Source organism: Capra hircus, chromosome 11 (genome assembly GCF_001704415.2).
Source record: "Capra hircus breed San Clemente chromosome 11, ASM170441v1, whole genome shotgun sequence".
NCBI classification, from domain to species: domain Eukaryota; kingdom Metazoa; phylum Chordata; class Mammalia; order Artiodactyla; family Bovidae; genus Capra; species Capra hircus.
In genome coordinates, this window is record NC_030818.1 from 13828816 (window position 1) to 13851118 (window position 22303).

The 22303-nt window shown below is 47.7% G+C and overlaps 1 protein-coding gene across 2 annotated transcripts in view; it reads left to right on the top strand.

Annotated features, from left to right (window-relative positions):
* Nucleotides 1–20722, top strand: part of TGFA (transforming growth factor alpha) — a 112153-nt gene extending 91431 nt beyond the window's left edge. For both annotated transcript variants that reach the window (XM_005686385.3, XM_013967513.2), the window contains exons 4-6: nt 13299–13448; nt 14593–14702; nt 16567–20722. In XM_005686385.3, the coding sequence (XP_005686442.1) occupies nt 13299–13448; nt 14593–14702; nt 16567–16574 (268 nt within the window). In that variant the 3' untranslated portion in view covers nt 16575–20722. The remainder of the gene's footprint in view (nt 1–13298; nt 13449–14592; nt 14703–16566) is intronic.

Here is a 22303-nt window from a genome sequence, read left to right on the forward strand (position 1 = left end):
CACCACTTCAAACAGCATGGACCTCCACAAGCCGTGCCAGAGCCGCCTGAGAGCCCTGGAGCCAAACGTAAAGGAGAATCAGAACGGTGGGCCGAGGGACAGCTTGCTTCAGCCCTGCTGGGCCCGGCCCAGAGGCACTGAGGCTGGATTCCTAGGACGTGGAGCCTGGGTGTCTGCACTTTTAACAAGCATCTCAGGTGGCTCCTGGGTTCAACAAAGTCTAAAACTTCCTGGATTCAAGTGAGGTTTTTCCTTTTTTTTTAAAATTGAAATATAGTTGATTTGGGCTTCCCAGGTGGCTCAGTGGTAAAGAACCTGCCTGCTAATGCAGGAGACACCAGAGGTGAGGGTTCCATTTCTGGGTGGGGAAGATCCCCTGAAGGAGGAAATCGCAACCCATTCTAGTATTCTCGCCTGAAATATCCTATGGACAAAGGAGCCTGGTGGGCTACAGTCTGTGGGGTTGCAGAAGAGTCAGATATGACTGAGCGCACCTGTGTAGTTGATTCACAGTGTTGTGTTAGTATAGGGTGTGTGGCAAAGCAATTCAGTCATGTACTTATATATATAATACATGTATTCTTCTTGAGATTCTTTTCCATGATAGGTTATTATCAGATATTGGATATTGTTCCTTGTTCTATACAGTAGGTCCCTATTATTTACCCATTTTATATATAGTAGGATATATCTGTTAATCCCAAACTCCTAATCTTGGATTCAAGTTTAATTCACTACTTAGAATTTTTGGAGAGCAAGACACTGGGTTGGATCCCTTTGAGTGGCCAGTATCTCTGAGATGAGGTCTGTGCCCTCCGGCATCTTTACTGCACAGCTAATAAAATAAGCCAGAAGGACACACAAAGGGTTGGTGTGCCTGATTGGCAACAGGACAGAACAACTTGGGAACAAAGATGGGCACAGCAGGCCCAGCATGAGGCAGGGCAGGGGTGGGGGGTGGGGGCGGGGTGCAGGGAGGGTTGCTTCTTAAAATATAGCTGAGCCCACCCATACCCACTGAATCAGAAATCTCTAGGAATAGGACCCAGGAGTCACATTAGTTAAAAGCCACCAGTGATTGCAATGGTCAGCCCAAATGGACAAGAAAGGCACATAAGTAAAGCCTTCTAGAGCAGCTGTTGGACTTAGGCTGACGGGGAAAGCAGAGAAGTTACTCCAGGCCTGGACACTCATGCATCCCAACCCTTTGCATGCACTTCCGGCTTATTTTATTAGCTGTACTGTACTGTTATGGGTCAGTGCGGCCACAGCAGGGAGGAGACAAACCTGCAGGTGAATTGGAGGCCAGGGCCTGTTGGAAGTGAGCCTTTATTCTCTAGCCAGTGGGAGCCATCAGTTTGGGAAAGGGATGTTTTAAGAAAGTTAACCTGTGCATGGTGGAATACTGTAAGTTGGCCCTGTACTCAGCCTTGGCACTGTGGACATTTGGGGCTGGGTAACCCTTTGTTGTGTGGGCACGCCTGTGTGGCTGAAGGATGTTAGCATCCCTGGCCTCTACCCGCCAGGTGCCAGTACCACTCCCCCCCAACAGTCGTGGCCATCAAAAATGTCTCCAGCCATTGCCAAATGTACCCTGGGGTGGGGGGCTTTGTGGAGGAGGCAAAATTGTCTTCCACCCCCTTTAAGAACCATCCATCTCTACGAAAATGCCATTTTTATAGGTGGAAAATGGAAGTCAGCAATTTCATATGATCCAACCTAACAGTACCAGTGTTTGTGTGCGAAGTCACTTTAGTCATGTCCAACTCTTTGTGACCCTATGGACCATGGCCTGCCAGGCTCCTCTGTCCATGGGGATTCTCCAGGCAAGAATACTGAAGTAGCTTGCCATACCCTCCTCCAGGGGATCTTCCCAATCTGGGGGATCGAACACACGTCTCTGGCATTGGCAGGTGGGGTCTTTACCACCAGCGCCACCTGGAAAGTCACTGGTAGTGGTAAATAATACTACATGTTAATAAAAAGCCAGCGTTTATTGAGCTTTGCTTCATGCCAGTCACTGTTCTAAGCACGATCCACGTGTTAACTCATGTAATCCTCATGATGACCCCAGGGCATGGAGAAGTTGTGCCCTTATCACAGAGGAGAGTGCACATTCAGACTTGACTGGTCTGGCTCCTAAAGCTGCTTTCTTATCCACGATGCTGAAGGGTATCAGAAGAGTAGCCGAGGGAACTGGGAGAGCCTGCCACAGTAAGAGGTGGTGGGTGGGACTCTCCTTTTCCTGAGGTGCAGCTGTGTGAGACTGTGCAGTGGCCCCTTGGGGTGCCTCTGGGCCTCACTTGGAGGGGCACACTGGCCGCCTTCCTCCAGGAGAACTGGATAAGGCCCCAGGTCACATCTGCCGAGCCAAGAGCCCTCCTGCCCACCCCATAAATGCAAAGCATGCCGATGACAAGAGTCACTGTCATTCATGATTACCACTCTTATGAAAATACACGTGGGAGCCTTGGGGACTGATGGGGCTGTTTTTGTTACTTGCCTGATCATTGTGGAAAAACACTGGCCCTGAAGGAAGTGTGACTTTTTAGCCCAGATCTCCAGTGCAGCAGGTGGAGGGTCGTCTCCCTTCCAGTCATCTCTAGTGCCAAGACCTCAGGCTACCCCCGGCTATGCGATGAGAGGGTCTTCTTTGGAGAGAGAGGACAGATCTGGCCAAAATTGTGTCAGAGGTTAGTTTTTCCACCAGATCAGGGGCTGTTCTAAATGTTGAGAGCTGGCAGCCGTGAGCCTGGGTCAGCAGAGACCCAGAGCGATAACCCTACCTGTGGCTGAGCCCCATTGGCTGGTGGAAGCCTTCTGAGAGTGGGACATGGGGGGCACTCTTGTTCTCCTCAGCCTGGGTGCCAAGCTCTGCTTTTGGCTCAAGGAGATCATTGTCCATCACATTTACACGCCATTAATGTTGGTTTTCTGAACAGCTGGCCATCTCTCTCCCCACTCACACTGTAACTATTCCTATAAATAATAATAGTAAGCTCTGGGTAAAAACTGTAACTGTGTGCCAGCCCCAGCTCCACGTACAGTGACTCATGCGTTCTCTCATCCTTCCTCTCAAGTAGAGATTCTTGCCCTTATTGTGTAAATCAGAAGGCGTAAGCTCAGAGAAGTTAGGCAACTTGCCCGGAGGCCCAGAGCCCATATACAGTGGAGCTGGGATTCTGCCCCATCAGTTCTAGCCCCCAAACCCATGTTCTGTTTTGCTGCCCCGGAGGACACTCTTTCTGCCTCAGCCTCACAGAGTTCACCTCAAAAAGCTAAACTTTTGTTTCCAGGAAAGGTATTGACACTGTCCCTTTGTAGGCAAACCTTCCTCCAGGGGAACATCAGGGTCATTCCCAACCTTGTTGCCCTGTGCACAGACCCTCAAGGATTCCTTGCAAAAGTCTATAGAATCCCCTTTTGCAGTATGGGGAAGCTGACCATCTCTGGGGAGGCATGGCCATGCAAGACTTTACTTCGTCTTTACCTCAGTTTCCCCACTGGGTCTTGGCTGCCTAGGGGCAGTATTCAGCACACACACGTGTTTCATGTAGCGATAAATGAATCTGAATTATTCTTTGGTGGTTTTAATTAATTGCTTGCATTTTGGAAGTCAGGTTTACAACTCCAAGCAGACACCCAGCTTCTCTGGAGCACAGCCTGCCCTCTCCAGTTCCTCAGTTTCTACCTCTGCCCACTGCTCCCTGACACCGAAGCTGCCGCCAGTCCATCATCCTGTCGCCCTTCTTTTCTGCTCACAACAGCCAGCTTTGATCATTTCTGTAGCCACATGAGCCTCTAAGCTTGCCGAGGGCAGGACCATACCTTATACCTTTTTGTACTTTCAGTACTTAGAAGAGTGTTCTAATTCATTCATTGCCACTAGATCAGAAATTCTGAGTCTATGCAGAGAAAGCAAAGCCTGCTGTTCCTGCCCTTAAGAACCGCCCTAGCTCTGGGGAAACTGACACACTCATCCTAGTCAGTAAAACTCACAAACCTTGAGGTTAAGGGCATGTCAGTCATGGACTTACAAGGAAAACCCACAGGGGCCAAAGATTATAGTCTGAAAAGAGGGAGTTCTTCCTAAAATACTGTAGGCTCTTAAGTTTTGTTTTCCATAAGAACCATAGTCTTTGGGTCTCCAGAGTTAAAATGACATCTCACACTAAAATATGAAATTAAGAAAAAAGTTAAAACAAATAACTAGTCAGAAATTGCCAAAGGTAGTGAACATCATCCTGAAATATTTATGCTCCACATGAACCCTAGATTGTATTTTTTGGTCTCTCTTTAATAAATCCCTGCTAGGTCCAGGGTTGGGGAGCCTGGTGGGCTGCAGCCTGTGGGGTCGCACAGAGTCGGACACGACTGAAGCGGCTTAGCAGCAGCAGCAGCAGCAGCAGGCACCGACCACTTTGGAAAACCAGTAGGTGAAGAACTTCCAAAGGCAGTTGGTGAAACCAGAGAAATGCAAGGTTAGGACTCAAGCACCATTTTTTCCCCTGAGGCAAATTCTGCAAAGCGTTGGTCTGCTGTTTGCAGGAACCTTCAAACAAAGGAAAACAGTTGAAGGAAGCCACCCAGGGGACAGGTTTTCAGGGTTCCAGTGTTGGCAGCCAGTGGCAATTCGCTGAAGTGTCTCACAGTCCAAAATGCCCCTCGGTGACTGAACTCCCTGACTTTCCCACAGCAAAGTGTGAAAGCGCATTGCTGTCAGCCAAGGAAAATATTCCACCTGGCTCTGGCCACAGAGCCATCCACTGGGATCTGAACAGTCGAACACCCAGGGCGGGGTGACCGCCTCAGTAAGCCCACAGACTGCCCGCTCAGCCGAGAACATGCCTCCCGAGAGACCAGGGCGGGGGGGCAGTTTTCCTGCTGGTGCTTAAGCCACTTCATGTAGCTCTATCCTCTCAACAGCCAGCAGGTGGTGGGGTTAGGCGGAGAAGTTAGGACATCGCCCAGCCACAGATCTTGAGGAAGTGCACGCCTTCTCTCTGCCCTCACCGGAAGCAGATACTGAGGGTCACACACCAGGCAGGATCACACAGCAGTTAAAGGCCTAGGTTTCAAGGTCAGACAGGCCCAAGGGACTTAGCACCATTAAGCCTCAGTTTCTTTGTGTATAAGATGGGAAGATGAGTATTTCTCAGGATTGTAAGGAGGCCCCAGTGACCATAATGCACGTAGAGCTTTTCCTGTCCAAGATAGGAGCCACTCGCCATGTGAGGCTATTTAACTTATTTAATTAAAATTTCATTTTTCAGTCTTGCTAGCCACATTTCAGGTACTTACTACTTCTGGGCAGCGAGTGGCTACTATATTAGATGCCACATATACAGACACTGTTTCCATCATCACAGAAAGTTATTTTTAGATTTATTGTTTATTGAAGCAGAGTTGACTTATAGTATTGTGTTAATTTCTGCTGTACAGCAGAGTAACAGTTATATACATGCATATATTCTTTTTATATTCTTTTCCATTATGGTTTATCCCAGGATATTGAATAGAGCTCCCCGTGCTATTCAGTAGGACTTGTTTGCCTATTCTTTGTGTAATAGTTTGCGTCTGCTGCTGCTGCTGCTGCTGCTGCTAAGTCACTTCAGTCGTGTCCGACCCTGTGCGACCCCGTAGACAGCTGCTAACCCCAAACTCCCAGTCCATCCCTCTCCTACCCACTGATCCTTGGCAACAGACAAATCTGTTCTGTCTCTGAGTCTGTTTCTGTTTCGTAGATAAATTCATTTGTGTCGTATTTTAGATTCCACATATAAGGGATATCATATGGTGTTTGCCTTTTCTCCTTCTGACTTCCTTCACTTAGTGTGGTAATCTCTAGTTGTATCCATGTTCCTGCAAATGACTTATTCACTTCTTTGTTATGGCTGAGTAGTATTCTGTTGTATAAGTGTGCCCCATCTTCATCCGCTCATCTATTGAATTACTGCAGAAGGTGCTGTTAGAGCACTGGAGAACATTCAAGCCCAGTTCCCAGCAGAGTATAAGAGCAGCCTTCGTCAGCACCATCACCATGGTGATCAGTACATTGTTAACCACGACCACAGCTGAAGGATTCAGGTCCTGCTGAAGGAACAGTGAAAGTCGAGTAGACCATGTACCATGAGGAAGCCCCTACCCCCCCAGTACACTCCTCCCCAAGTGCCCCAAGCAGAGAGGTTATCAGTTTCAGTTTAGTCGCTCAGTTGTGTCCGACTCTTTGCGACCCCATGAATCGCAGCATGCCAGGCCTCCCTGTCCATCACCAACTCCTGGAGTTCACTCAGACTCATGTCCATCGAGTCAGTGATGCCAACCAGCCATCTCATCCTCTGTCGTCCCTTCTCCTCCTGCCCCCAATCCCTCCCAGCATCACGGTCTTTTCCAATGAGTCAACTCTTCGCATGAGGTGGCCAAAGTAGTGGAGTTTCAGCTTTAGCATCATTCCTTCCAAAGAACACCCAGGACTGATCTCTTCAGAATAGATTGGTTGGATCTCCTTGCAGTCCAAGGGACTCTCAAGGGTCTTCTCCAACACTACAGTTCAAAAGCATTGGTCATGGCAAATCTTGTTCTTGAGGCCAAGAATGTGTGCTTAGTCACTCAGTCATGTCCAACTGTTTGTGACCCCTTGGGCTGTAGCCCACTAGGCTCCTCTTTCCATGGGGATTCTCTAGGCAAGAACACTGGAGTGGATTGCCATGCCCTCCTCCAGGGGATCTTCCCTACCCAGGGATGGAACCCAGGTCTCCCACATTGCAGGTGGATTCTTTACCGTCTGAGACACCAGGGAAGCCCATGAATACTGGAGTGGGTAGCCTATTCCTTCCCCAGGGGATCTTCCCAACCCAATAATCAAACCAAAGTCTCCTGCATTGCAGGAGGATTCTTTACCAGCTGAGCTTCTGGGGAAACCCCAAGGCCAAGAATGCGTAAACCCAATACAAGTGTCCTGCGGCTCAATGTCCCCACTCCCACCACAACCCTGTGGATTTTCTCCATGGTTAAGGCAAGTTGGTATAAATATTTTTCTAAAACCTTAGTCCCTAACTTTGGTCGATTTGGTCCTTGGCCCCCATATTAAAGACTTTATCTTAGGGTCCCTGCCAAAAGCCTTGACTAAAATTCAGAACACTAGCCTCCAGCCAGAGAGTACATCATTGTTTATGAAGACAGTGTCTCTCAAGAGCCTTTAAAATGCTCTCATTCTTTGATTTACATTTTTAGCACTCATACAGCCCTTCCTTAGTGTCAGGCACTTCACAAGATGTTAACTCATTTAATGCTCATAACTCTATGAGGTAAGTTTTATTACTCTGTGTTTTACTGACACAGAATCAGTGGCACAGAGAGGTTAAGCAACTTGCTCAAGGTCACACAGGCATTAAGTGGAGAATGGGATTCAAACCCATGACAATTTGGCTCCAAGTCTATACCATGCCTACAATGCAGGAGACCTGGGTTCAGTCCCTGGGTCGGAAAGCTCTCCTGGAGAAGGAAATGGCAACCCACTCCAATATTCTTGCCTGGAAAATCCCATGGACGGAGGAACCTGGTTAGGCTACAGTCCATGGGGTCACAAAGAGTCGGACACGACTGAGCGACTTCACTCACTCACTCACTATACCATGCTGTGCCCACTTATGGGATCCTATCCTGAGGGAGTAACTTCAAATGCAAGCAAAGTGTGTACACAAAGATAATCCATTAGCATTATTTATGAAATCAAAATTGGATGCAGTCTAAATGGTAAGGGTTCAGTGAAGCAAACTCTGTATAAATTACTTTACAACCATTCCAAACAACTCCTGCATGTTTCTAATGACATAGTAAAATGGTGAGATATCAAATGAAAAATTGATACAAAATAATATTTTTTTAAAATCTTAGCTATGTTAAGAAAACTATATAGAAGAAGTACTTACTTGTCAGACTTTGAGGTGATCAGATGTGCAGTAATGTGGCCTTTCTTTTTCTCTCCACTCTCTTATAATTTATGTACTTTCCAGTTTGCTTAGAACCATTATTTTTCTGATTAGATGATATTTTCCTTAAGAAGAAAAAAAATTGTAAGAGCACAGCTCTACATGCATTATCACCATTTCTTTAAAATTTTAAAAGGCACTGTGAACCAGGTGCAAAGGGGACTTAGGGGGGAAAACTGGGCAACTGGACAGGGCTAGAAGGTCTGAAAGCCCTGAGCAGAGGAGAAAGAGAGGCATGTTGTTCATCATTTAATTATTGTCGTTTGCTCCCAAGCAAGCACCAAAGCCACCTCCAGACTGAATCAGCACACAGCAGAGAAGGTCCCAGGGCCCCCCCTGCTTGGAGCACATTGCCCCTCGTCTTCAGCCACCATGGCTTCTCAGCTCAGACAGGATCCTTGCCCCTCCTGTGCTGCGCTTGGCCCTGTCTCTTTTTGGGCACTACTTTCTTTTCGGTTCTTATTTGGGGAAAACAGCCTGTATATGATTCCAGAGGCTCATTTTCAAAATTATGAAGACAAACTCAGCATTCCTTGTGTTTGACGATGCTGCTGATGCTACTGCTGCTAAGTGGCTTCAGTCGTGTCCAACTCTGTGCGACCCCATAGACGGCAGCCCAACAGGCTCCCCCATCCCTGGGATTCTCCAGGCAAGAACACTGGAGTGAGTTGCCATTTCCTTCTCCAGTGTATGAAAGTGAAACGTGAAAGTGAAGTCACTCAGTCGTGTCCAACTGTTCTCGACCCCATGGACTGCAGCCTACCAGGCTCCTCCATCCATGGGATTTTCCAGGCAAGAGTACAGGAGTGGGGTGCCATCGGCAATACCCACTCTCAACAGATGAAATTAAATGATCAAATGGTATAAAAAAATGTTCAGGCTTACACGTTTGCCATTCCCCGTGGTGACAGAATAATTCCTATTTTATTCAGATTCCTTTGTTAAACAGAGGTGCCGCATCTTGGGTTTCTCCTGCATCTGAATGAGAAGACCCATTGTACAGCTCCCACCCTGGGGAATTGCCCAGAGAGAGATAGGAAGAGAGGAGAGTGGGGAAAGGGGCAGACTTTGGAGTGTTGCGCTCGAGTCTATAGCTTAAATGACCGTTCTGCCTCAGTGGTTCTCAGGCCTGGCCACACATTAGAGTCACTTGGGTGCCCAGACCAATTGGTCAGGGGCATTTCCAAGGGTGTGGCCATGGCCTTGGCATTTTCCAAAGCTTCCCAGGTGATTCTGATGTGCAGCCAGGTGGGATCTGGTGCCTACCTGAGGTCGAGACAGCAGCTGAGTCAAGCGTGAGTCATTTGTGACCAGGTGAGGTGATGCTTCCCCTCACTGTGTGATTTATGCTACAATAATTGGCATAATTAAGTCTAATATTAGTAGAAGCTTGGGAAATTTTTAAAAAATGTTTGTCACCAAAACCTTTTCTTGCCCCCCCCTCCCCCAGTAAAGAGCAACTGAGAAGCCTGCCTATATTACAGATGAGCGGTGGGGGAAAAACAGGACCTCTGTCCATCCCCAAACCAGCAAGTCTAAATTGCCTTAGAAAGTCTAACCCTGGCTGCCCGCTGGAATCATCTGGGAGCTTTAAAAATACTGATGTCAGTCCTTACTCCAGTCCTTACTCTGACTTAGTTGGTCTGGGGTGTGGCCTGGACATCAAGATTTTTTTTTTTTCAAGCTCCCCAGGCCATTCCAATGTGCAGCTAGAGTTGATTTCACTGGTCAGCCTTCATGGTGGCTTTCAACTTTGGCTTCATCAGAATACCTTCAGCCTTTTCTTTAAGACACCCAGGCCCCATTTTCAGAGAGGCTTTGATCTGGGAGGTCCTGGGAAAAGCTCAAGTGTCTTGACCACAGGCTATTCTGCCTCCCAGTGCAGTTGGGCTGCTTGGTGCTAAGACTCACTACTCTAAGAGCTCACCTAGGCCATGACCTAGAGTCTCATGTACTGGGTTGGCCAAAAGGTCTTACAGAAAAATCTTTTTTGCCAACCCAATATTTGGCAACAACTCATGTAACTCTCGTGCCTCACCAGGGAAGGTTTCATTCAGAAACACGCTGAGCACCCTATTGCAATGAGACTGGGGTTTGAGTGTTTGCAGCTGTGACCCTAAGGGGACAAAGAGGCATTCTTTTTGGCATGAGGACATTCGTAATGGGCTTGGACCTCCACTGGAGCATTTCTGAGGCAAGGCTGGTTGTGAAGGGCCCAGCACTCACATGTTAGGAAGAACAAGAAAGTCAGCAAAGTGTGACTCAGTCTGGGGGCTGTCTTTCCTGGTGAGTTAAGATGGCATTGTTTGGGGGCATCTTTGCAATTTGCTATACCCACAGCAGAAAGACCTCTTTACAGGGCAGTCAGCAGCCCATCTTCACTTTTGCTATGTGGTTTGTGAGTTTGCCATTGAATCAATATCCCAGAGTATCTTCCAAATCAATTTGCATTACACTAGAAAGGTCTCCTTCACAGTTAAGATCTTTGGTTTTTAAACTCTAGAATCCACTCCCCACCCTCTTTCCCCGTCTGTAAAACAAGGTAAATAGCAGCCCAGACCTCACATGCAGTTGTTATTGTTGGGATTAACAGAGATGATTCATGTAGGAGTTTAGTATAGCTTTCAATAAGCTAATGTTGTAATTAGGACTAGGCTCCCACTCTTTTATTTAAATAGGATTTCTTGGAGTCCCCAGCATTGATTTGTTAGTTCATAGGGTTTCCAGAACCAAGCAGTTGAGACAGTTGAGGAGAAGTTTGAATCCTCCTCTCCCAGAGCCTGTGGGTTAGAGGAGTTTAAGCTGGGTGAAATTGCCTCTCCTATGGCCTGGACCTTTCATAAATGGCTGTGCAAATCGTCATCACACTCCCCTCCCTAGGAGGAAGCAACACCAACACCCAACTACAGAGAAGTCTCATTGACTTGGCCACAGTTCCTGGTTAGACATCTAACAAAGCCCAGGCTCCCCAACCCTCTTCTGTTCAGTGATTCACCAGAAATTCTGTAGAGCTCGGTCTTGCCTGCAGGAGCCTAGAGGCTAGCCTCCAGTGAAGCTGGCAGGAAGGGCAGTCACAGAGGTGGGCATAGTCCTAAGGGCCTTTAGGGAAAGACAGGCTATAGAGATCCATGGAAGGAGCTTTGGAAAATGGATGGATGGACGAATGAATGAGTGAGTCTTCAAATTATATCTTCTTGGAGAATGTGGTCTTTGAGATGGAGTTTGAGGAAGGAAGTGAGGAATAGTGTCACAGGCAGAGAAGGTAGCAGGAGCTGAGATGGACAAGGGGAAGGTAATCGTTCATCACAAACAGGTGTGTCCTGAGTGTCTGTGAGATGCTGGCACTAGTTTAGTTGGCACTGGGGGGCGGGGGACTGATGGGTTGGCTGAAATCTAAGTGACAGAAGATAAAGTAGAGGGGGTACCTTAGGGTCCTGCAGATATGGGGTGTTGGATGCTAAATGAAAGGAGGAGGAAGCCCACCACCCAGGTGAGAGCCATCAGGGTGCAGAGTGAAAACTCAGAATGGCTGGAGGGGGCACCCTTTGCAACATTCTCTGTAGACACTCACAGCTTCATTTGTGCATCACCTGCGCCTGCTGTTTATCGCCTCTCAGTCTCAAGTTCAGTCCATGCTTTAGCTTTCTCCTGGTGGGAAGGGACCAGTGCCTTTGTCTTCTCCCCCACCTACAGGGTGAGCTATTTCCTGACTTTGGCCTTCACGTGATCCTGTTATTAAAACCAACCAAAAAAAAAAAAAAAAAAACCAAACAAAAAACTTGTCCCTGTTTCATAACCCCCCCAGTCATCTCCCTCCCAGCCTGAGCCTGTGAGAGCCTGTGCTCTTATTCACACTTCCGTGGTCCAGATCCTTTTTCAAGCAAAGTCTTCTTGCCAGAGCTCCCGCATCTTCCTCCTCCCCAGAGCCTGCTCTCTCCTTAGGTCTGTGGAGAACCCTGCATTGTTAGACCTAGAACCTCAAATCTCCTTTACTGTTTTCAAGATCAAGAGTTTAATCTGCAGTGTTTTTATCCCAATCCCGGATAGTATACTGGGGCAGCAGCCTGCTGAGTGAGCCGGAATCCAGACCCTGGGGTCCACAGATCTGGGAATGTGTTTCTCTCTCTTCCTTGGCAGAGTCTGGCTCTTTGCAACCCTGTGTAGCCCACTAGGTTCCTCTGTCCAAGGAATTCTCCAGGCAAGAATACTGGAGTGAGTGGCCATTCCCTTCTCCAGGAGATCCTCTCTTTGACCCAGAATTGAACCAGGATCTCCCACGTTGCAGGCAGATTCTTTACCTGCTGAGCCTCCTTGGCATGGTGGTCACAAGCAAATGACTTGTCTGTGCAAAGACTAAATGAGAAAACATGGGTCAAATGTAAATTAATCTTTAACTGAAAGCAAGTACCTGAATTCAAATTAAAAATGCCTTTAAATGAGGTACATAATGATTGAGCTTTGGAATAAAGAGCACCAGTGGGAAATTTTTCCATTAAGCAGCCTTAGAGACCGAAGCTGTATGCTCCAGTATCCCAGGCTGTGGCCTTAAGCAGCCGTTTTTGCAACATCTCCTGTTTGCCTTAAACCCATACAGTACCTGTTCTTTTAACATTGAAATGATTAAAATTTTGTTAACATTGAGCAAAAGCTATGCTCCAGGAAATACCCTGTATTTATCCTGTGACTCCTGGCATCTGGGGTCTGGAAGCCCAGGTTTAAGGGAATCACAAATGTAAGCCCCCTGGGGCTTTTCAGGTCCTACAATTACGGGACAGTACTGCTGGTTCTACTCCAGTACATGCCCCTGTGCGCTGGATCGCCTGGTAAATGCTTGCAGGACTAATTAGCCCTGACAAAGAAGATAAAAATCAAGCCATAGTCTTTGTCTCCTGCTGGTTTAGCGTGTTTTCTTTCTCTCATCACTGGGAATTCTGAATACACACATTTAGTTTAAAAATAACCTGGTTTTTTATGAACTGCCAAAATGAGCTTCATGTCCTAGACACATTTGCTGCCTTCCTCACTCCCCCAGGATCTGGCATAGTAACCATGATAACAAAGTGCTTCAGCAGCACCTTGCCTCCGCAGATGATAAGCTGATGAGTTACCTCGTTCTCCAAGCGAGAGAAGCCTATGCGGGGGAGTCAGAGCAATTTTACCGACACCTTTGCCTCCAGTAGCCAGGTCTGGAAGGGCCCCTTTGGGCTTTTTTTGTAGGGCTTGGGTCTCTCCAGTCCAGTCCTCCTGGGGAGCGGGGCGAATGAGGCCTCTGCGTGGTGCGTGTGCTGATGTCCCTGTCTTCCCCAGCTGCCACTCTGGGTACGTCGGTGCACGCTGTGAACACGCAGACCTCCTGGCCGTGGTGGCTGCCAGCCAGAAGAAGCAGGCCATCACCGCCTTGGTGGTGGTCTCCATCGTGGCCCTGGCTGTCCTCATCATCACATGTGTGCTGATACAGTAAGTCTTCACTGCCCCTGAGGCCGGGTCCCCCACCTGCCTGCCTTCCCAGGGCCATCTGCAGCGCTCCCAGATAGCAGGGCCACCTCGGCAGTTTACTGCTGTGATGTCTGATTGGTGTTAGCAAAGCGAAGAGGGATTTTGGTGAAAGCTGAGCGGTATGAAGGGCACACAGCCCGGGAGATCTCCAGCAAATGGGCCTTGACTGGAAAGCAGAGCCAAAGGCTCAGAGCCTTCACCATTGTGATGGGATTGTGCAGGGGTTCCAGAGGGAATTGGAAGAGGCTCCAAGCCTCCTGTGTGCAGTGAGCAGCCGCACTTCCTCTCTGCAGACCCTAAAGCCCCTGTTGCTGTTACTCCCTCTGCTCTCCCTCCGACCTCAGCTGCTGCCTGGCATCTTCCAGGAAGCCTTCCGGAGCCCCTTTCCGGGTGTTCTTAGCCTCATTTGCTTGCCTATATCTTCCGATTGGGTTGCTCTGCAAAGGGACGGACCCAAGGGTTGTATTTCCAGTACTGGGCCAGAACACTGGCCCGATGTTTCCTGGAAATATGGGTAGCAGGTGCACTGAGAGGATGCGTTTGCCACGACCAGAGAGTGTTAGTCTACGGAAAAGGATCTGAAGCCATGGGGCTGCTTGGCTCGTTCTTTCATTCCTTCCGTGGGTCCATGCAGTCTACATACAGTCCCTGCTTTACTGCTTGCTGGCTGCTCCTGATGGATGACCCCGTCCCGAGCCCACACAGCCCTGCCAGCCTGAAGTGGCTGTTTTGGCCCAGTCCTGACAGTGGTTCTAAGTGACCCAACTGCTGCTTTATGGAGCAAACAGCTGGGCCACTGGGGTAGGGGTAGAGGGTGGGGAGTGACTGGTCCCCGCTGTCATCTGGAGCCTATTTGGCCAACCCAGAGAGGAGCAGCCACATAGAGCTGGTCTTTTTGGGTGGCCAACAGATCCTTCTGCAAGTGGCCCCAAAGGCCACCTCCTTGCAAAACCCTCAGCCCTGCGCTGTGATTGTCCCTCTGGATGCTCCAGGGAAAGGATAGGTAGAGCCCGGAGCTGCCCAGCAGGCTCCTCCAGCAGACACTGCACCAGCTGGGCACTCCTGCCAGGCTCCTACCCAGCCCGTGTTCTCTGCACCTTTGCAGCTGCTGTGAGGTCCGAAAACACTGTGAGTGGTGCCGGGCGCTCATCTGCCGGCATGAGAAGCCCAGCGCCCTCCTGAAGGGAAGGACTGCTTGCTGCCACTCAGAAACAGGTAAGGAGGCTGCCTCGAGAGAGGACTTTTCCCTCGGGAGACACTGTTGGGTAGAGAAAAGGACCGCCTGCTCCAAGTCAGGGCAGAAGTTCTTGGAGGGTGAAGCAGAAAGAAAGGAGAAAAAGAAGAGGACACTTATCCTACCAAGTCAGATTCCGTTTATTCCAATGTGTCTTTTCTTCAGAGGGTGGCTCTGTTATCCTTACCTGTGACCATGTGGCCTTTAACAAGTAACTTAACATCTCTGAGCCTTGGTTTTCTCATTAAAAAGATGTCGTGCAAATTAAATAAGTACTGAGATAAAGAACCTGGTGTATCACAGACTGGAGACACACAACAGACATTCTTTCTCTTTCTCTTGAGAAATCATCTTCCCTTTCCCAGCAGTGAAATGAGAGATGTGGCTTCTAGAAGGTCTTGAAGGACTCTGAACTCTTAGAATCCTGTGATCTTCGTTCAGTTTACCATTGTTCCATGAATATTCTCTCCAACGTCCATGAAAAAGATTGGACATCTGGCTAGGATGCCAGACTCACATCTCCAGAGCCTTCTCTGAGCATCCCTAGCTCCAGGCTCCTGGAGTCAAATAGCGAATTAATCCAGACAGGCTCTGAAAAGTCACACATGAATGAGTTTCTGGAATGCTTGTTTGACCAGAAAGACTGTCATAAACTTAGTGTTCCTTTTTAGGAAGTGGTTCGTCAAGAGACAATCACCCCAACCTCATCCACCTGAGGGTGGCTTCTCTACTAAATAGTCAGCTCAAGGTTGTGTGGAGAGGGCGAGGAGAAAGTGCCTGCTTCACTCCTTAGGCCTCCTGGTGGTCTGACCTGGAGGGGACTGAAGGCAAGGGGCCGCCGTTACTCGGTCTTCATTTCAAGAGCCATAGTAATTGTGCGTGAGCAGTTCTTTTGATTTAGGAAGGTGCTGATTCATTGATCCTTTCAGTAGTCTTGAGGAGGGTGTGGGTAAACTGAGTCTGCCAAAGACCTGTGTGGAAGGTCTGAGTCCCTGGTGGAGCTAGGAAGAGACCCAGGGCCTCTGAAGTCCCTACTCCCATTTCCTCCACTACCTCAGGGGACCATGCATTGAGCTAATGAAGATAAACATTTTGGTTTGGTCTTTTAACACCAACAGAAAAAAATTGTGTATGGCTTTTTAAGAAAATTGATAGTATTTTTGTACCCTCAGTCTGCACCTTGGCAGAGTCATTTAGGGTGGAGTAAATTTCTTGTTAATGTCACTTCTTCTCTACCTGCATTTTGAGAGAATGTTGGCTTTGAACCCAGCGATGGGTCTGACCTTGCAGAGATGGCCACCAAGGCTAAAGCCCCTCTTCTTAAGATGATGGGTATGCTCCACCTCCAGGGAACCCGGGAGAGACCAGTACAGGAAGATGTCCAAGCTGGACTGGACTCAGGAGCTGCTGGGGACTGGGTGCATCCTGCTTCCCTGTGACAGGCACAGAGGATACCCTCAGGGCCCACCCATTGAGAAATAAAGGGGTCTGTTCTTCAGTGGCCTTAGAGGAAGCCATTCTGCTGCCAGAGCCCTTGACTAGCTCATGAGCTGCCCACTAAGCCGCTGCTGCTGAGGGAACTGGCTGCAGACAGGGCTGAAGCACCTCCAGTTGAATGAAGGCCTTCAACAGTGTGTGTCCCTGTTTCCTTCTTTCCTTTGGTGCTGAAAGCACAGATTCAGGAGCTACTGCCCCTATGGTCAAACCAGCAGAATGTGGACTTGACTGCCCAAGAGAACCCAGTGACTTGGGCTGGTGCATCCCCAAGTTTCTGTCCCATGCCAGTTTTCCCAGCCTGGCTGGAGTGTGGCCTGCAGAGCTTAACCTGTTTTTCCTTCCTTCCAGTGGTCTGAAGAGCCCAGAGGAGGAGTTCTGCCAGGTGGCCTGCAGCAGCCAGAGGGAAAAAGGACTTCTTGAGTTTGGCGCAGCAAAGGCTGCCAGGCCTGGGCCAGCAGGCCTTTCCTTCTCTGCCTGCCGTCACCTGTGCAGGCTTTTTGTCTTATGTGGGCCTTCCTTCAAAATTCTGTCCAGAACTCTGTCTGCTTGGGGTTATCCGATGTGACCTGGAGAAGAAATCGGTGGACCACAGTTTAAAGACTGGTCAGAAATGAATGGCACGGGGTGGACCTCCTATTTACCTAATGACCTATGTGCTTCGTCATCTGCATCCAGGTGTGTGTAGGTGTGTTCTGTCAGTTACAGATACCAGACCCGTCTCCCCACAATAGTCTCCATCGTGCCCGACACTGGAGTTCCTATAATTGTTACAGTTTTTTTTTTTTTCTTATCTGCTTATTGGGGAAAATGGTGAAAAAAAGCATCACTGCTTTTTGCTACATGAAGACGCCAGTGGAGGAGGAGCCTTACCGGTCCTCTGTCATGAAACCCTCAACCAGCCCAGTGTCTTCCGTGGACACATGACGTTGAGGACCTTCCTGAGCTGTCACCATCCTCGGAGATAATTTCTTATTTATTAGATGGATGATGATTTTATTTTAATCTCTTAAGTCAGTGTAAAATGCATAAAAGCCTTTCAGACATCTACATCAATGATCCATGTATTGCTGGCCAAAAAACTAGACTGATTAGAAATGTCTGGTCTCTTCCGGACAGCTAAAACTTTGGGGGGCGGGGGGAAGCACCAGGATGGGTGGAGATGGAAGCAGAGGCGGAGTTACTGATGGGAGCAAAGATTGGGGTTCAGAGATCGTACCATTTAATACACAAAACTGGTAAACGCCCTACGATACATTCCTGCTGAAAAGTTAGCAGATCTTACAGTGGAGACCTGGCACCTTATTGAGGAAGAGGAAGAGAGTCTGTGTGTATATCTACAAGGAGGAAACACAACAGTGACTACACTGCTCTTATTAAACCTGTTAACCTTCTGGTGGGCCGTCTGAGAATCTGCTTAGACGTAGAGCTTTAGCAGAGAGCAACAGGCATTTGGGGTTGCACCCATGAAAGGGGACCAGTCACTTATTTTCCATGTTGTTACTTGGTTGATTTGTTGCTTTATTTTGAAAAGGACAAATTGAACTTTCCTATTTATTTTTAAGCATTCGGAGAAATATTCCAGTGATTTTATTTTTCTTTTCCATTCAGGATGCTAGGTTTTTGGTTTTTGTTTTAAAACAAAAGCTCTTAATAAGCTGCCTCCATCACATGGGTCTTGCTTTTCCCTCAAGAGAGAAATTGTTCTCCTGGGTACTCTCCAATCCAATGGGCCTGCTTGTGAGAAACCCTGGTTCACTCCAGCTTCAGGTGGAGCTCATCCCTAGGAACTGTTATTAAAATTTGCAAACAGGGAAACAATGAAATAATTTGTAAACTCCTTATGTGAGGGAACTCTTATTCACTAATATTTGAAAAATGGGAGATCTCTACCTATTAACCCTTCAGTGCCTCTAGCTCTTCACTTCGTGAAAGGGACTTTTAAAATATGTCAAGTGAGCTTGAAATTCCTACCAGGTCATTTTGTCCTTCTGGAATTCTTCTGCCCAGTATGTCTATTTCAATGCATTTTCTCTGTGTTTCTTACAGTTGAGAAAATTATATGACCTGTGTTGCAATTCTGGCACTTGTATTGAATGACGCTGTGCCCAAAGCACCGAGATTAGAAATGGGATCTGTTCACCAGCAGTGTGACTGACATAGCTTCTGGGGTCTAGTCATGAGAGAATATATGCTTAAGTTTGCATTCCTTATACAGGTCCTACAGCAGCGGGTCTGTGGGCTGGGGCTTCACCCCCAGAGACCCATGCAGTTGACACTGATTTGTGGACCCCAGTTTGCCATCCCTTTTTTCATTGGACTCTCCTGAAAGTCTGATTCCAGTATAGAGAGACTAATGGAAGTGGAGTGGCATCATTGGCTTTTAACTTGAAATCACATATTTACTTTAGAACAATCTTTCCTCAGTCTTTTAGAGACTGTTTGAGGTCTGGTTGCCTTTAAAGAGCAAGAACTGGTATAGAGAATTTCTTGTGGGGTTTTCTCCACCTGCTGGATGGAAGGATCAGTGTCCAGTCTATAGGCATGTAAGAGCCTTTGCGGAAGGGTGAGGAGGTGAGAACCAAGAACCTTCTTGATCTCCTGTGGGGACTTCATACTTAGTGTCTGTGAATGCTCCAATCACAGCTGCTGGTGCCCACCCCCCCCCTTCCAGTGCTGATACAACCATGCAGTGCATAGGCTCAAATGTGTGCCACCCTGGGAGAGTTGGAGGCAGAGGCTGGGATCAGGGCGGACCTTTGTCCATGTCCAGGTTGTGAGAACCTTGCTTCTTTAGTGATTTCTCTCTTAGAAATCAGAATGGCCACTAAGCATTGGATTCCTATGCCATTTGTGGCATTGGTACTTCTTTGGTTAGATATAAAAATGCCCCCTTTTCAGGTAAAAAATCATCTTCTAATCCAACTCTGTAGGTTCCCTGTGTTTCCTTGCTTTTTACAAAGCCAAGTTCATTATGATTAGGGACTGGTTCCCAAGATCTGACCTGGTGAGCAGCTGCACACGGGGGGATGGGAAACACAGCTGTTTCCAATATCTGTCTCAGGAGAAATGCAAAACCCCCATTTAAAAGGGGCAGGGGAAGGGAGAGACTGCTTCCAAATCTTCAGTGGAGCCTGAATTTTCCCATTGCTGTACAGGCTGTAACCTCTTTAACCATGCCGGCAGGAAATGTCTTCTTCTAGATGGAAGGATATACAGCAGCCAATCCTGATCTGGAAGACACATCTGAACACATGTGGTAAATAAGCAAGACTTGAGCTTGCCATTGTGTGCCAGCAGAGAAGAGGGGCAGAATGTCCCCGGAGTCTATTTTCCCATGAGAGGAGACGGTAGAATTGACATTACCCCCACCCACATTGGTGAGGGAGGAGGTGCACCTCCAGAGCTTTGGGGGAGCCTGGTCTATGCTTGTGGAGCACGTGTCTGCATCTTCAGGTTTCCTGGGTCCAGGCTGCTTCAGTGCACATGGACCGTTGGCTGCTTTTCCACCGGGTCCAGGCTGCTTCAGTGCACATGGACCGCTGGCTGCTCTTCCAGGCCATCTTGACAGGAACAGTTCAAAGAGGCTCCAACACTGCTCGGGCGATCCTGATCCCATAGTGGGATCTGGGGAACAGGGGGATGATTCAAAAGCCCAGGACCAAGGAGGACATCACAAAAACAAGAGGAACACATATGTTTGTTCTTAATGTTCCAATAGAAGACCTGTTCTCTAGCTCTGATTTTATCAGGCTTTCTAAAAGGTCTCATGGTAAACACACACACAGTACTGAACACAACGCCTCTTCCTAGTGTAATAATACTGAAGTGTTCAACTTTTCATTATCTTATTAAAACAAACCCGATGCTTTTTTTTTTAAAGAACTTGTTACTCTGACTTCTGTATATGTTGCACTGAAAAGGTTAATATTTAATGTTTTAATTTATTTTGTGTGGTAAGTTAATTTTGATTTCTGTAATGCATTAATGTGATTCACAGTTCTTTTCTTTAGTATCTGAATTATACTTATTTAAAGGGTAGTGAGCAATATAAAATGCAGTTGTGTTTTTCAGTAATGTATATTGTCGTTCTGTACCTTGTTTGGAAGGATGAAGGAATGAACTCTTTTTTTTTTTTTTTTTTGCTAAATCAAGACTGAAGCTTTTCTTTCATGAGGTTGGGAGATGGCTGAAGTACATTAAGATTTTTCTCTGCAAATGTGAATGGTGTGGAAAAAAAATAGATGCTCTTTTGCAAAATGTGGGAATCCTAAAATTAACTTTAGTGGATCCCTATATGTTTGTAAAAACCAAATTCTCTGAAGTTCTTCTCAATAGATATTTCATTTACTGTATGTCCAACAATATGCTAACTAGTGTGGAAGATGAAACAGACAATCCTTGCCCCAAGGAATCAGAATCTACCTGAAATCAATTGACGTGCAGAAAATAATTCCAGACTCATTCCAAACAAAACACAAATAAAGCCTGAAATTGTAATGTAGAGGAGTGTGTGTGTTAATAGCTGTAATTCTCCACATGTGGACCCCAGATCAGCACCATCACATCACCTGGGAGCTTCTAAGAAAGGCAAATTTTCAGGACCCACCGCAGACCTATTAAACTCTCAAGATGGCATGCCCTCTCTACCTTCCAGATGATTCTGTACATACTCGAGTTTGAAAACCATGGTGCTATAGGATTCCAGGAAGGGCAAATTCATGTGGGCCTAGAATTTTTAGGAAAGGTTTTTTAAAGGATATTCAGGGGAAGTGAAACTTAACACAATTTACCCCTTGAACGCTAAGTTCAAGGTTAACAGCCATCAGGTAGTACAGTCTTGAGGTAAGGCTTGCATTTATTTGGATCTTCTCAGCCTAGTTGAAGAAAAAAACAGGCCTGTCCATCTCCTTCCGCGCCACTGCTCACACCCACCCCCAACCCCCCTCTGCTCAGTTTCTAACTGTAAGGACTTGTTCTAAAACTGTCAACCCAGTTCTTAGAAGCCTCACTGCACTTAAATTCCCATACAAGCCTCTGCCCTTCTAACCCATGTGTGGGCCGCTGGTGTGCAAGGTGAAGCAGGGGAGAGGGAAACCGTTGCTATGAGAAGCGAGGGCTAGGTCGCAAGGCAAATCCAGCTCTTTCTAGTGAAGGAGCTGCCTGTGGAGCCCGTTGTCCAGGCCTCAAAGGTCTTAGCATTGGCCTCACAGGAAGACAGCCACCCAGGCAACTCCTTGTTCTGAGTGTCCTGTCTGGTATCTATCCCCCAGCAGAGGCTTTTCCCACCTGTGAGGAGAAGGAGGGACAACCTCTACCTGAACTCGGCGTCGCCCTCATGACCCTAATCAGTCTTCAGGGACATCTCCAGGCCTGCTTTCCAAACCACTGGATTTTCTAGTTGACCCCCTTTCTTCTCCCTAATTTCCAAGCCTTCCTGCCAAGGCTCCCTCTTCCGTTTCTGGTGTCTGGTGCACTGGACTATCTAGGGTGGTGGGGAAGGACCTATCCCAGGAAAAAGCTCCCTTGAATTTGGAATCAACCAGACCTTCCCTCATTTATCCAGGTGATGTGCGGATGCCCACTTGCACCCATGCTCTGGAAAGCTGGGGCCTGGTCTCTGTGGATGCCGTTGGCCCACACTTCAGACCCCTGCTTTGCCTGGTTGCTCTGTGCCCTGACTCCTGCCTGGCCAGTTTTGGGTGCTGAAGTGTGGCCTGGCCTTGCCCTCCAGTCTAGCTTGGAGCTCCCTGCCCAGCAGCAGCTTGGAATTCTAACCCCAACTCTCTCCCCATCTCCTGAAATTCCATCTTCCAATTTGCCCTCCCCAGGACTGGCTTCCCAGGTCTTGAGCCTTATGCCTCTGCCTTTTATCCTCAGAAATAGGAAATGACATGCCCATGGTCACACAACCTTGGGTCTAGCAATGCCTATTCTACTAGGCTAGCATCTCTCTCTCCAGATCAGTTGAATCCTAGAATCGGTTGGGGTGGAGCTTGAGTATCTTTTAAGATCTCTCCCCATGATGCTAATCCTATCCCTACTGACTTCTGGAATACACCAAGCCCCAGGAAGCCTTTAGCATAAG